The 14,169-nt window shown below is 41.1% G+C and overlaps 1 protein-coding gene across 1 annotated transcript in view; it reads left to right on the forward strand.

Annotated features, from left to right (window-relative positions):
* Window positions 1-2,058: 2,058 nt before the first annotated feature.
* The window catches only part of TBX18 (T-box transcription factor 18), a 29,586-nt gene continuing 17,475 nt past the window's right edge, over window positions 2,059-14,169 (forward strand). Inside the window, exons 1-4 of the mRNA XM_054021264.1 lie at window positions 2,059-2,705; window positions 4,064-4,247; window positions 6,369-6,470; window positions 9,810-9,981. Coding sequence (XP_053877239.1) covers window positions 2,408-2,705; window positions 4,064-4,247; window positions 6,369-6,470; window positions 9,810-9,981 — 756 coding nt within the window. The 5' untranslated portion in view covers window positions 2,059-2,407. The remainder of the gene's footprint in view (window positions 2,706-4,063; window positions 4,248-6,368; window positions 6,471-9,809; window positions 9,982-14,169) is intronic.

The raw sequence follows: 14,169 nt of genomic DNA on the forward strand, positions 1-14,169 counted from the left end.
AGGCAGATGCCCTGGTGAGATATCTGCAGATGGGAAAGGGGCCTTGGTGATCCGCGGGCAGGGTCCTAAATACAGAGAGATCCCCGCAGCCGCCGCATGCACAGATCCATTCCCTTCCTCTGTATATATTGGCCTAATTTCCATCTTGATGGCGTTTAAACTCTTGAAAGATTCTTTAGCTTAGCACTTTCATCCACTCTGCACATCTGATTTTCTTCAGATTCAATCACACTTGGAATAGGCAGAGCAAACAGATTTTAGACCACGGAACAGTTAATAGATCCCAGATTGAATGTAAAGATAAACTAACTCCACAGCACTGTTCAGTGACTGACACCTAGACATTTTACATTATCCTATAGATTCAAAATGACATCAAGTGGAGGGGGATTTTCCCACTAATGACTTGCTTTAAGACAAGTTACTATCTTCTCCAAGGGGCTGGATAGTGCCTCTGCTTGTTTGATTCATGAAATGTGTCTCAGACATCTACATTTTCATACCGTTAACGCATTTCTAAAGTTTAAACATTGTTAAATTTACTCGAAAGGCTACTTTAGCACTAAAATATGTACTAGGCAGTCCTTCCCCTTTCCCCAAATTCCGGGGGTTCAGCCCACTCGTTACTGAGGTTACAGATGGATTTACATTTTAGTGGTTTTTAAAGTCCTGTTATCTGGACCTTTAGAATCTATGAGATTTGCTACTTAACAGTTCAAACAATAGCTGTAAGAACATACATGACGCAGAACGTTAATGTAGTCATACAATTACAGAACATGGATACGATTGTTTAAAACAGTGCCCTAAATCCGTGATCGCTCTTATATAAAACCTTAATATTCATTACGTAAGATGTGTTTTTCTTCTATTTAATGATATGAAGCACTTTGATACGACAGTGGAAACGTACTGGAACGCTGTGTTGTAAAGTAAAGGGTAGGCGAGCAGTTTCTTTGACTTGCTTGGGAAAGCAAAGAGCATAATAATACTGGCTTCAGCTCTGTAGCGTTTGATATTTTGTTCATGGGAAAAAAGACAAAACGATCCCTTCCCTCGTCCGCACCTGAATATGATTATTATTAAAGTTACTGCGGCCGGATATGTCAGTGCTCAGACAAGGCTTCGCTGAATTTCCTTTTTTTCTTTTTAGCTTCAGTTTACAATCGATTATTCTAACGGGGGCTTCGAGGATTTGTGCTTAAATTCACACTGACCCCTGTTTTAATAACAATTCAGTGAATCTCTAAGTACCATCCTTCCTCGCTGTAGAATAAGACAATCCATTTTCAGAGCAGCAATAGTTCACAACCGTTATTTATGTTAATTATTTATTTTTAAACCCGATTGCTCCCCCGAAGAACTACAGTAGAAAGGGAATGCAACAGGCACTTAAATCCACGGGGTAGCTTTGTACATTTCAAATGACATTCCTTGAGGGGAGTTTCAAGTCTAACTCAGGTACAGCCACAACCATAGACCTAAAAGCTCCTGACCGGAAAGGTAAAAGAAGAACAAAAAACTCTGCCACGCTAATAAACCTGGATGTAGTTCCATACTCTTATTCTGCATGTATGCAAATCTGAGTCCCCTCTGAGGCTTGCCTGTGTTCCCAGGAGGAAACTTTGCAAGCTTGAGAAAAGCAACGTTTCCCTATTTTTAATGAATACTCTTTACCCAGAGTTAATTTGATGGGCGTGTAACGGGGGAGGGGCACGAACCTATTTTTATCTATTGAATTCTGGTCTATGCTGCTGTCACGATCAAGTGAAGGAGCCTCGCACCTTCCACGCGGGAAGGAGAGGCGGGGCTGTGACTGACACGCCCGGAGGGAGAACGAAGGGGGTGAATTCTGGAGTCACAGAGCAACACGTTGGGTTCCCCCATACCCTGCACTTTTATAACCTTGTAAGGAAGAAGGACCGGGCTCGAGATAATCCCCAATTTCTGATTGGCCCGCACATGGTTTGATTGACAGAATCCCCCTGGCTCCGCCCAGCCCCAGTCACTTTATTGACACTAATGAGCGAGTTCTTTCCCACCGGTCTCCTGCTTGGAAGTGCTGACAGATCAAGGCAACAAATTTCAATTACAAGCCCTAATTTGTGTCCGCAGAGCGTTTGTTCCCCATGTCAGTCCTGCCTGGCCCGTCAGACGAGGCAGAGCTCGGAGGAGGAGGGAGGAACAGCGCCTCTGCAAACGGGACTAGTTTAGACAAACTTGGCTGATCCCTGGCATTGCAAAAGCAGGGCGAGGAGAACCCCGCGCCCCTCGCCTGGGGGATCGGGAGGGCGGCAGGGAGCGAGACTCCGCTCAGGCCGGGCGCCGCAGCGCGGCGCGGCTTTGGCCAGGGGCCCGTTGCGTGTCTATGAGCGGGGTCTAGGGCGGGGAGGTGTGCGCGCCGGGCATGGCAGAGAAGCGGCGACCCTCGCCCGGCACCGCGATGAGTCTCAAGGCTCACGCCTTCTCCGTAGAGGCGCTGATCGGAGCCGAGAAGCAGCAGTACAAGCAGCCGAAGCGGCGCAAGCTGGGCGGCGAGGAGGAGCCGGCGGCGGCGTCGGCGGAAGAAGCGGGCAGCGGCTGCGAAAAGGGCTCCAGCGAGGGCGCCGAAAGCGCCCCGTTGCAGCCCCACGCTGGGGCAGTGTCGGCGCCTGGCAGGAGCTGCGGCGAGCTGGAGCTGAGCTGCAGCGTCCGGGGACCCGCCGGTGAGTCTCCTCCCCGCTCCCATCCCACCGCGCTGGGCGCTGTAGCGGGGCCGGGACAAACCTGCCCACCCCGCGCAAGCTGTCAAAGCAGCCGCTGGCCCCCCACACCGGGCACACTGAGAAGGGGCGGGGGCCGATTCTGTCCCAGAGCCGAACCCCGGCGTGGCTCATCTTTGCTTGGTGTAAACCCTCCTGCGCCGGGTCAGTCACTGCTGGCTTCGCCCTCTTGCTGTTTTGGAGGCTCACGCTTCTGACAGCTTTTCAAGTTTCTTTCCTCTCTCCTCTTCCCCTTTGAACCCGGCTTGGCTCCGGATCCAACACTTTCCTCCCCTGATTATTTTTTCTCTTTAACACCGTGAGGCAAAAATCCCGCCCGCCAATGAGCTGGTAGTAAAATATCTGTCAGAGCGGAGATGTGTTAATTAACCTTCTCCAGGCATTCGGGGAAACCAAGGGCCTGGTGCGGGGCGATCATGTTAATTTAAAAGTTCCTTTCCCTGGTATTTTTGACAACTGCATTTCAGGCTAACAACACCCTAACCCTAATACTAGACGTGAAAGAGCCGAGGCGAGGAACAACGGGGATTCGTGTCAGTTAAAAAAATCGGTGCATTAATATGCCAAAGAAGGGCAAACTCTGCAGAGCTGAAATCAAATGTCCAACGAAGTTAACGTTGCGACGCTAATTCGTTTCCCGCAAGCCCGCAAAAAGCAGCGCAAATGGCCTGGCTCGCTCTGCCCCAGCAGCACCAGGAAAACAATCAGCCCGATGTGTTCTCGGTGCCAGGGGTTTGCTGCATGCTGGTGCTTAGCGCTGACGCTGTGCTGCCAGGTCGCACGGAGAGCCCTGTCTGAGATGGGGGTATGGTTGCTGTTTAAAAGACACCCCTCCGGCGTCTGTTATCAGCTTTGAACTCCAGGGCCAAACTCTGCACGTGATCGCGGCTGATTTTTCACCCCGCACTTGCACAGGCCGCGTAGCTCTGCGCTGGGCCCCCGCCACGGGAGGGCCAGGAGGGCCTCGGCCCCGAGAGCTATGACCGCGCTGTGTGTAAACGCTGGGAAGGACGCGCGCTGGGCCGGGAGAGTGCGGGCGTCTTGCAAAGGCCCGGGAGATGCTCCAGGCCTCTCGTTGCCTCTCCTCTCGCTGCATTGGGTGGCGTGGGGAGACTTTTGACTTGCTTTTTCTCTGTTGTTTTTGGGACAAGGGCTGGACCCAGCAGCCCTTCCCCGGGCTCTTCTCCGTCCATGGAAGAGCGAGGCGCTCCAAAGTCCCTGGGAGCCGCGGAGATCCCGGGCCCTGCTGCTCTCTGCCTGACACTCTCCTCTGCTTCCCTTCCGCCCGGCTCTCATTCCAGGCAGCTGCGAGGAGAGTTTCCTAGGAGGGTCCCCGCCAGTGTCGCCCGGCGGCTCCCCCAAGGGGTCTAGGGCCGGTTCCCCTCCGCCAACCCCGCAAGCGCCCCGGGTAGATCTGCAGGGAGCCGAGCTGTGGAAGCGCTTCCATGAGATCGGCACCGAGATGATCATCACCAAGGCAGGAAGGTAAAAAGGCGCTGCGCGCACTTATCTAGTTCCCCCTTCTGGGGCAAATGCACTAGGGCAAAGGTACCCTTTGCGCCGGGCTGTTCTGCTGCACCGCAGGAGAGACGCAGAAAGCCAGCACTCAGGTTCCGCACCGCTGGGTGGGCGCAGCAGTACCGCGGAGGGAGAAGTTGCTTAGCAGTAATCGAATTCAGACGGCACTACCACATCACGATCAAATCGCGATGGGAAAACTGAAGAGTTGAGGCCCATTTTCCCGCAGGCAGCGCGTTAGTGCACGGATCCCCGAAGAAAGCAATAGTTTGTTAGTCATTTCCACCCCACACTCATAAATACAACATATGAATAGTATAAACTGGCTTATTAACTTCTAGTCTGTGGTCCAGTTTACAGTTGCAGGACAGGCACATTTTTCTTTTTCTTGGTACCCCTGTTGTTTCTTGGAACTAGGGAAAGCTGGAGTTTCTAAGGCGGTTAATATGGCTAAAATTAATTCCGAAGTCCATTGATAAAGGAAGATCAGACTGAGTACAAATGAGACAGGATATCCTAACTGCCCACCTGATTTATGCTATGCTCGCCTTCAGGTGGATAAACACATTGTCTCATAATATCGCTTTGTTCATTCATGTTAATCAAATACAAAATCTGATGCTGCAGAAGCCAGATTTTTTTATGCTGTTTTGGACAGCTAATTTATAATAACTATACAGATGACATGCACAGTCTAAAATCTGCAAATACATCAAAGTGGATAAAGCAAATTGATTTATGAGCTACGTAGATCACAATAATTTTAGATAGGCACAGGAACATGTGGAGTTTTAGGTTTCCTGTTCATTAGGATGAAGTCTATGAATGTTGTATTCTTCTAGAATAAACTTTCCCCCCCTCTTTCCAATGGATACACATGGCAAAAACCTGGCCAGTATAAAAATATCTGAACGTATTAGAAATTACAAAAACATATTTGATTGAATCCATATGCTACCTTCTCCATTTTCAGCAAGGCTTTATTAATGATTGAAATGCAGTCTTAACTAGCACAAAGCAACATTTGTCTTGAGGGTCCAGTCAAAGATTTTCCTTTTTTATCTTACAGGTGCACTGAAATAACAGTAAGAGCGAGTTAGCCAAGACAGTTTCACCCTGCTTTTTATTTAGAAATTATAGAAATAACATATATTTTTTCCTTCTACAATTTTAATTTTGCTAATTGTTTAGAACCACAGAAAACACAGAATTTAATTTGGATGGCATTTGGATTTATGTAATAAGAAAAAATATTTTATTAATATGCAATCAACTAGTCATTGTAAAGTTTCTTATTTTTGCCCTTCAGAATGAACTTTTCATCTAAAAGGCAAGTGTCAAACACACACTGAATTGAGACATAATTTTTTTTATCTAAAATCTCCACATTAGTTAACTATTCCACTTTTGGACACCTAATGATCTAAATTATGAACTTATTTATAAACATACTTCGTACTTTGGTTTCTGCTTTCAATAAAGATGTTTTACTATACCTTTCAAACATAGAACAACTCATGGACTTCACCTTTAGTATGTTGAAAACCGTAAGTCCCTTCTGAATAAGGAACATATTGTTTGGTTCTAGCATGGCACATTGAGTTTTATAACTGCATCCTTGTTTTATATTTATATCACCATGTCTTTAATGGTATAATTTGCTGATATGTAAGTGACATACCCTTTGCTGCTGTCAGTACTTATCTGACAATTTAAGTTTCTGCAGGTTGTGATCTTGCTTGATAAGAACTGTTACTTGCGCATCTCATGTAATATATGTCTAGTAAATAAAATCTCAAAACAAAATGACTTACTATTTAACAATAAAGTTGAAATGAAATGGTGATATTTGTACTCTCAAAATGTATCACAAAACATATGAAGCATTGTTCAGCAAAAATGCACTTTAAAAATCTGTTGTGACCTATCAAATAGACCATTTCGTGGTTATGTGGCCATAATGATCAAAAAAGATTCTTAAAGACTTCTCTGTATTAGGGAGGGGGTACTCACAAACTGGTTACTTTGCTGTACAACTGTTCCCAAATCCGTTTCATATTAAAATGACCTCCCTTTTTCTATGTTCAGGCGGATGTTCCCCGCAATGAGAGTGAAGATCTCAGGTTTAGACCCACATCAGCAATATTACATTGCCATGGACGTTGTGCCAGTGGATAACAAAAGATACAGGTATAGTAATTGTAAAACTCAAAGCTTGTGATGCAAACCATACAGATACGGCTGTTGGCAGAGAATATTAATCAAATATATATCAACAGAAGGTAGAGTGTTACGCTCTTCCAAATTTCTATTTTCATCTTGGTGCATAAAAATAAGTTGTTGTGCCAAGTATGCAAGAACAACTGCAGTTTTTATTGAAGTGCTTTCTACATTAGGCTTATGTTCAATAGTTTAGCAGTCAGTTTTTTCGCTTTTACAGATTGCAATTTAGCCCCAGCAAAGAGAAATTTTTAATGTATTTTGTTCCTAGTCCACGTCTACATACCTCCACTTTGTGTCACTTTGTAGTTATTTCCTATAAATAAATAAATATTAAACTTATATGTTCTAACAAATGTTCTTGAATTATGGTTCAAATGGATTTATGATAAATGCTGCTCCTTGTGTTATTGGTTCAGATTAAAAAGGGATAGCAGGTAGGTATCTTTAGTGATTTTTATTTGAATGAATTAGTGGCATTTCTGTCTATAAAACTTCATATTTTAAAGAATATATTTATTAATGAATGACCAGTTATGCTAATTATTTCTTTAACACTTCAAAGAAGAGTCACATTTATGTGAACTCTTACCAGGGCAGTCCTGGGCTAAGCAAGTAGTCCTATGCCTATTGGACTACTGGTCTGATGGAATGTTTGCAGGTTTAGGCCCACAATAATTACTATTAGCACGTTTAGAAACTTTATGAATCAAGGGCCTGACCTTATTTGTCATTAGAGTCAAGAGAAAATTTTTACCAAGTGGTTCAGTGGGAGCAGGATTGTGCCCTTACATATTATCATTTTGGTTATTTCAACCCATTGTTAGAACAATTCAGTAAATCTGTTTGCCATAGGTTTAATTGTAGAACTATGAAATTTTAATATAGGGAAAGAAGATCAAGTTGAACAGACTTACTCTCAAGGAATACTTTTTTCTCACCATACCAACACTGAGTCTGAACTACATTTCTTGTGTAACTAAAATCATTAACTGTAATTTCCTCCTTCCACAGGCACATTTATGACAATTTTAGTTTTGTTTACAGAGATATTTTCAGCAAGGTGACAATATAAACACTGAGAACAATTCATATAGTGGTTGTCTGGTGGGGTTTTTTTGTTTGTTTGTTTTTGGGATTATGTCATAACAAACTGAATCAGGTTTTCTCTGGGCTAGAGCAGTTCAATTAAAATGGAAAATCTTTATTCTGATTTGGGTCCAAATTAAGACTTTGTCAACTGGGCATAACAGAAATGTAAATTTACACAGTACTGTGAGCATGTAGTTTCAGATCTTTATGAACAGCAATCTTTATGTCAGGACTTGAATAGAGTTAAAAATTCTGATATTCAAATGAGGAAATTCATATTAAATATTAGTAGTTTTAACAATGAATGTGTCTCTTTCATTTTAAATATATATGTATTATTATAGTCCTTGCTGTCTGCACTGCTGACTATTAATTTAAAAAACAACAACAACAAATTCAGCTCATGTTATCATATATAAAATGCAGTAATTTCATGGTTGGCACACACATATTTTTGTTAAGAATTTAGTATTATGTTTACTTTATCTTCCTGGTAAATGGTGGTGTTACTTTTACCTGATTTCACTTTTCTATAAGCAAGGCTCTGATGCAGTGGATGTATTCTTTTATACTGATTATTATTTTAGTCCCATTACTGTGCTTGATACTTTACAAACTGTCTGCCCTGAACATCTGAACACCAAAGAGATACTTTAACAGTTGTACACTGGGCCCAATCCTACTCCCCTTGAAGTAAATGATGAAACTTTAACTGAAATGGTGTCAGCTGAGGATAATTTACATTTAAACTTAGCAAAATTAAGCCTTATCTGAAAAGTTAGGTATTGTTTTTAAATATTTTAAATAAATTTAATGAAGTACAGTTTGTAATGTTCACACCTTAAAATAGGTAAAGAAAATATTAAATCTAATTCATTCACAAATTAAAAATAATAATAAGTCAGATAAAAATATTAAAAGAAATAACAAACTGTATGATTTAGATAGAGGATATTTCTCCATCGGAAGGAATCACAAGAAAGTACATATCATTTCATAATTGATGGCTTGATATGATTTACATCCATACATATTTGTAATGAATAATTTTGTTTCCACTATTGTAATGTTGCATATTCTTTTTTCTCTTAAAGAGGAGACCCGTACAAAGAGACATACCAGGTGAAAGTGTTGAAAGACATTTCTTAAAATTAAATCAAACTGTTTATTTTTTTTGCTAAGGGAATTGTTCTTTTTTCTGAAGAGTGCATGCCTATCAGACATATTATTTGCACAGTTTTTAATTAGTGGGTTTTAAAAAAAAATAATTGTCCTGCAAAATAGTTGAATTCAGAATAAGATATTTTTATTGAAGGATAAGATACTTTTACTGCAGAATGACTTTGTTTATTTTTTTTTATATAAAAAGAAACATAATAGGATGTGGGTTTTTTATTTAAATATTTCTGTGGTACTGTCAAGAAGATCAATATGGTTCTCACAGAAATTCTCTCATTTTAATTTCATTCTCTTTTTCATTGTCGCAAGATGTGTTGTATCTGGAATAGTTTTATTTGTGGACTGTTTTATGTTAGAAACAACATGCTAAGTGAGTCATGTAAAGAGTTGTTTATGTCATTGTATAAATTAAGGGCCAGATTTTGCTCTGTTACACTGGAGCCCATCCAGAGTGATGCCATTGAGATCAATGGATCTATGCCAGCGTAACTGGTGGTCAGTGGAAAGACAGCAACTGGCTTTAATGGGAGTTGGATAAGGCTCTAAATGAGAGCAGAATTTGGTCCTGTCTATTGTAGATACTTTTGCTAATATTTTGTAACTCAGTTGTTTGCAGCAACTGAAAATTGAACGTTGAAATGAAAGTAAATTAAACATTTTATTTGCAGCAAAGAAGACTACTGTGTTTGTTAGTGCAGCTATTAAGGTCATCTTGACAGTGGTGAGAGAGAAGGCTTCCCAAAATGCTGTGACTTTGTTTATATTGATTATTTGCCCTTTATCTCTCAAATCGCAGTTGAATTTCCTAGCTATTTTTATAGGCTTCTTTTAAGTTGTGTTTTCCCTCTTTTTCTTTTTCTGTTGGAAAAATGATCACTTCTCTCTGGGATATTGTGACTAGATCCATTGTAATTATTGTCCCTCAACATTTGTAGATTGACGGGTGCTGTATGTACGAAGTCCTGCTATATCAATATAAATCATCCTGATGAATTATTTCCAATTTCATTCTGACAGATGTTGGGCTTCTTTTCATAGGTATGTTTACCATAGTTCGAAGTGGATGGTGGCCGGGAATGCTGATTCACCAGTACCTCCTCGTGTTTATATTCACCCTGATTCACCCGCCTCAGGGGAGACCTGGATGAGACAAGTGATCAGCTTTGACAAACTGAAACTTACAAACAACGAGCTGGACGATCAAGGGCATGTGAGTATCCCGTGTCTTACAATATTACAAACTAGCACATCAGTCATCACGTAAAAATTTTATGACGTGTATCTTCTGTTGACAAGAATGAACTCAGCCTTGCAAAGCTTCATAAAAATTGACCAGCACACATACAAAATCTGCTTGTTCTTTTGCTTTGATAATTGATTGATGATTTTTTAAAAATGGATGCTAGTGTATTTGCCCCTCAAAAATATAAGGCCCCCGGGTAAGTAGAATTGTGCAAGACTGAACGAACTAAAGTAAAAGTACAGAATTGCTTTTATATTTTACCACCATATCTATCTATCTTGCAATTTCAGTTTTTATCAAAAAAGTGTGCTTAAACTCACAAGTAGTGAGAATAAATATTAGTAATATGTAATAAGTTTATGAGAATAAAAAGTACATTTAGCTGTTTTTTTTAACCTAAACATTTGTGTGAAATCCCATGAGGTGTTAATAATTGCACTCCAAAATGAACAACATGGGAGCTGGGTTCACTCTGATAATGATTTATTACATACCTTATGAAGCAAGACCCTTTCACAGCTGAGGCTCATTACTTCTGAAAAAGCTGGCAGACTGCTGCAGTATGAGTGTTCTGTTTGCAAGCTCTGAATTGTTTAGTTATGACATTATCTAATGTGACAAAATGTGTTTATATTCATATTTCCTTTTCTCTTGAAAACTGTTGAAACATGACAGATGTAAGCCAGCGTCTTTCCAACAATCCCTAAAATAGTTGTACTTGACACCTTAGGAAATAATTAAAAAACAAGAATTGTTTTTAGACAGGATGAAGTCTTTACTTTTGACAAATCCAGTAATAAATGGCAAATGTTGGCTTTCTTTCAAAGGGAACATTGAACTCAAAGTGTCTGGAGTTTTAAGAACTTGAGTGACAAGTCGGAGACCGGATGTGGGTTCCATTGACTCTAAAGTGGCCAGACTTATTAAATAGGATGATTCCTCAGTCACGAAAAGGAATAAAATGGAATACCCCTAGCACTGTATGCAAAGATGCTATATATAGCTATCAGCACTTTTCTTCTGTGCCCCTTTCCCATTGAAGTCAATGTGACCGCTGCTTGCAGAATAGTGCGAGAACCTGGTCCCAATTGTAAATTCTTCAAGCACCTCCATGTTTTCTAAAGAAAATATGTGTCTGTAGGGTATGTCTGTACTGCAATCTTAGGGTGTGACTGCAGCTTGGGTGGATTTACTGAGCTAGCTGTAACCTAGCCAGGTTGGGTAAGGGAGCAGTGAAATCAGGGTTCCAGGTGGATTAGTACAGCCCACGCTGAATGTCCCTACATGGGAGGGGGTAGTAAAGTGATGGGACCAATTCATAACTAATTAAATAATGGATTTGCACTAGGGATAAATCTGGTCCAATAACTCTGCTGTGGTAAGCCCTGTTCTTTATCTCTGCACTCTTTTTTCAGTTCTTTGCCTATCCTTTGTTTATGTTACATAGGTATGAGCAACTATTTTTTCCCACTCAGTTGCAAGAAAGATTCATAGTATGTTATTGTCAGATGTTGCAGGAGTTAGATTGCTGTTTCACTGTAGATATGTCCATAAAAGGTTTTGAATTAACAGTATTTCTATTTAGGATTTAACACCTCCCCCCAATATTTACACTCTTTATCTGTGGATTATGATCTGGGGGGTCTGATTCTGCAATCCTGGAATGAATAAATGTTACTCAGCATGAGAAGTTCCATGGGTTTCAGTGGGATTACTTGTGTATCTGCAATTAATGTGAACGGGTTGCACCAACATTTTATTGAAGTGCTTAAAAAGCGAAGAGAGCTGTAATTCTGGAAGACTCCAATTCTACAACTGATAGGCTATGTCTACACTTGCAGTTAGTAGTGTGATTCCCAGCTCGTGTAGACATACTCTCACTGTGTGCTAAAAATAGTAGTATAGCGTTGATAGCCTGGCCAGAAACAAGCGACAGCCTGACCTAGCTGCCCCAAGTACGTATTCATGAGGTGCAGACCTGTTTAACTCAAGGCAGTTAGCCAATGCCACCCCTCACTGCTGCCCTATGTTACCATGGCTACACTATAGTTTTTAGCGGGCTAGTTCCGTGAGAGCTATAGAGAGTATGTGTAGGTGAGCTGGGAATCACACCCCTACCTCCAAGAGTAGACAGAGCCAACCGTTCAGGCAGATTGTTGTAACCATTGACTTCAGTGAAGCTACACATGGACACAACAGTCTTCCCATGTGCTATCAGTTGTAGGACTGGGGCTCAAGATTTAATCCTGAAGATGGACAAAGAGCCAAATTACTGTATTTACTGTACTGTATGCTATATGTTATATTGGCCTTGCACAATATAGTGCAAGTATATACTATACTATATTGTGCAAGGCCACATTTCAGGCTTTCTTCCCCCTGAGCTGAAATCCACAGAGTGTGCAGCATATTCTTATTCATGGTGCAGAGAAATTTAAAATTACTGGAGCACTCTTTATTTGTTAAAGTTTCAGTTTGGAAGCTAGCCAAGTAGTATTTTTCTACAGAGATTCAAGACACATTGAACTGATTCAGAACTACAACATCCCCCCACTCCCAAAATAAAAGAAAAAATGGAAATTTAAGTTTTTTTTTTGTTTTAAAAAGACAATAGAAGGTTGGTTGCAAAATTCATATTTCTAAAATCTGGGAAATTACGAACACTCACTGCTATCAGAAAAGGCAAAAACAGAAAGCAGAGACGTGTCTATCTCAATGGGTCAATTGTTTCTTTTTGAGTAGCATGGAATGCAGAATTGAAATGGCTGTGGTGATGAATATAAGAAATAATGATGTTTCATATAAGTGGGAATGCCCCACTTATCTCTGCGTGGTGGTGAAGAAGAGGGGTGTTAGATAAGAAGAGCTAGCAGTCAGGCCCATGCAACATCCCAACATATTATCTTTTATATTCAAGGTCTGAATGTTCTTTCCTCACATCCCTTAATTTTGGTGGATTTTATGCTTTTGCTCAGGCAGAATGGCTTGGAGGAACCTCCACTTGGCTTCTATAGTTCTGCTCCCCACTCACTTCTTGAGGGTCATGTAAGGAGAGACAGAATTTAGCCCTCAGCCTTTGCCTCTGAACATATTTTACATGTGTCTAGTTCTCCATTTTGGATACCCTGTTGATTTTGCTCTTTCCAAACACCTAAGTATGGCCAGTTTACACACAAGTTTCTCCAATAGTGTTCTGGGGCTTGATTCTGATCCTTCAGCAACGTAACTCCATTGACCTCCATGGAATGACAGTAGTATGAGACGAATTGGGGCCCTTAATGAACACTGTAGTACTAACTTACTGGCACCGGCAGCAGGGCCAGTCACATTTCACAAAGTTGCTTGCTGTTGCAACTAATCAATGACACTAAGTAAATACGTAAAATACTCTAAAGTCAACGTTACACATTTTTAAGGGGAATGTTAAAATACTAACCCAGGTGTCCAACTATCCTCAAGCTGTATGTGTAACTCACATTCATGTGAGTTGGGGCTACATATGTGAACTGAGGACAAGTTAGTATTATTAGTAAACATTTATGTTGTGGAAGTGCCGAATGGCCAGCGAGGCCAGGGCCCTGTATAGAATAACAGTGCCTGCCCCAATTTTAGCCCTTTGTTTAGAACTGAACATGGCTACATTTCTTAATATTTTAGGGCCACTCACTTTCCGTTTGAACACTTCCTGTAAATATTCCGGTGTGCTAATGTTGTCATCAGCATTTTGATTGGGAGTCCTTGTCTTCCCACTTTTATAGTAATGTTGTATAAACAGACACATGGACCAGATCTTGAAGTGGTTTTGCACGTAGAATCCCCATGTGAATTTTGCATGTGGAACAACTGGAGGGTCAGGTGAAATTTATAAAGATACATTTTCAATGTGATGCTTGCGGACTTAATGGGAGTCACCCAGTTAATTTGTTGCAGACTGCTTTCAAAAGATAATGCATCTTAAATTATACAGGGCAGTAATCTCCACTGAGACACTGGGTTATAATGCCATCCCTTGCAAAGACATCAGTATCATTAATTAGAGATTTTTATGATGATGAAAAGGAAATCTTCATTTTACGACTGACACAGATAGATAAACATGTTGCACTCATCACACATACATACTTCCTCTTTCTTATACTAGCCCCTCTCCCCTGG

The sequence above is a fragment of the Malaclemys terrapin genome, chromosome 3 (genome assembly GCF_027887155.1).
Source record: "Malaclemys terrapin pileata isolate rMalTer1 chromosome 3, rMalTer1.hap1, whole genome shotgun sequence".
NCBI lineage: Eukaryota > Metazoa > Chordata > Testudines > Emydidae > Malaclemys > Malaclemys terrapin.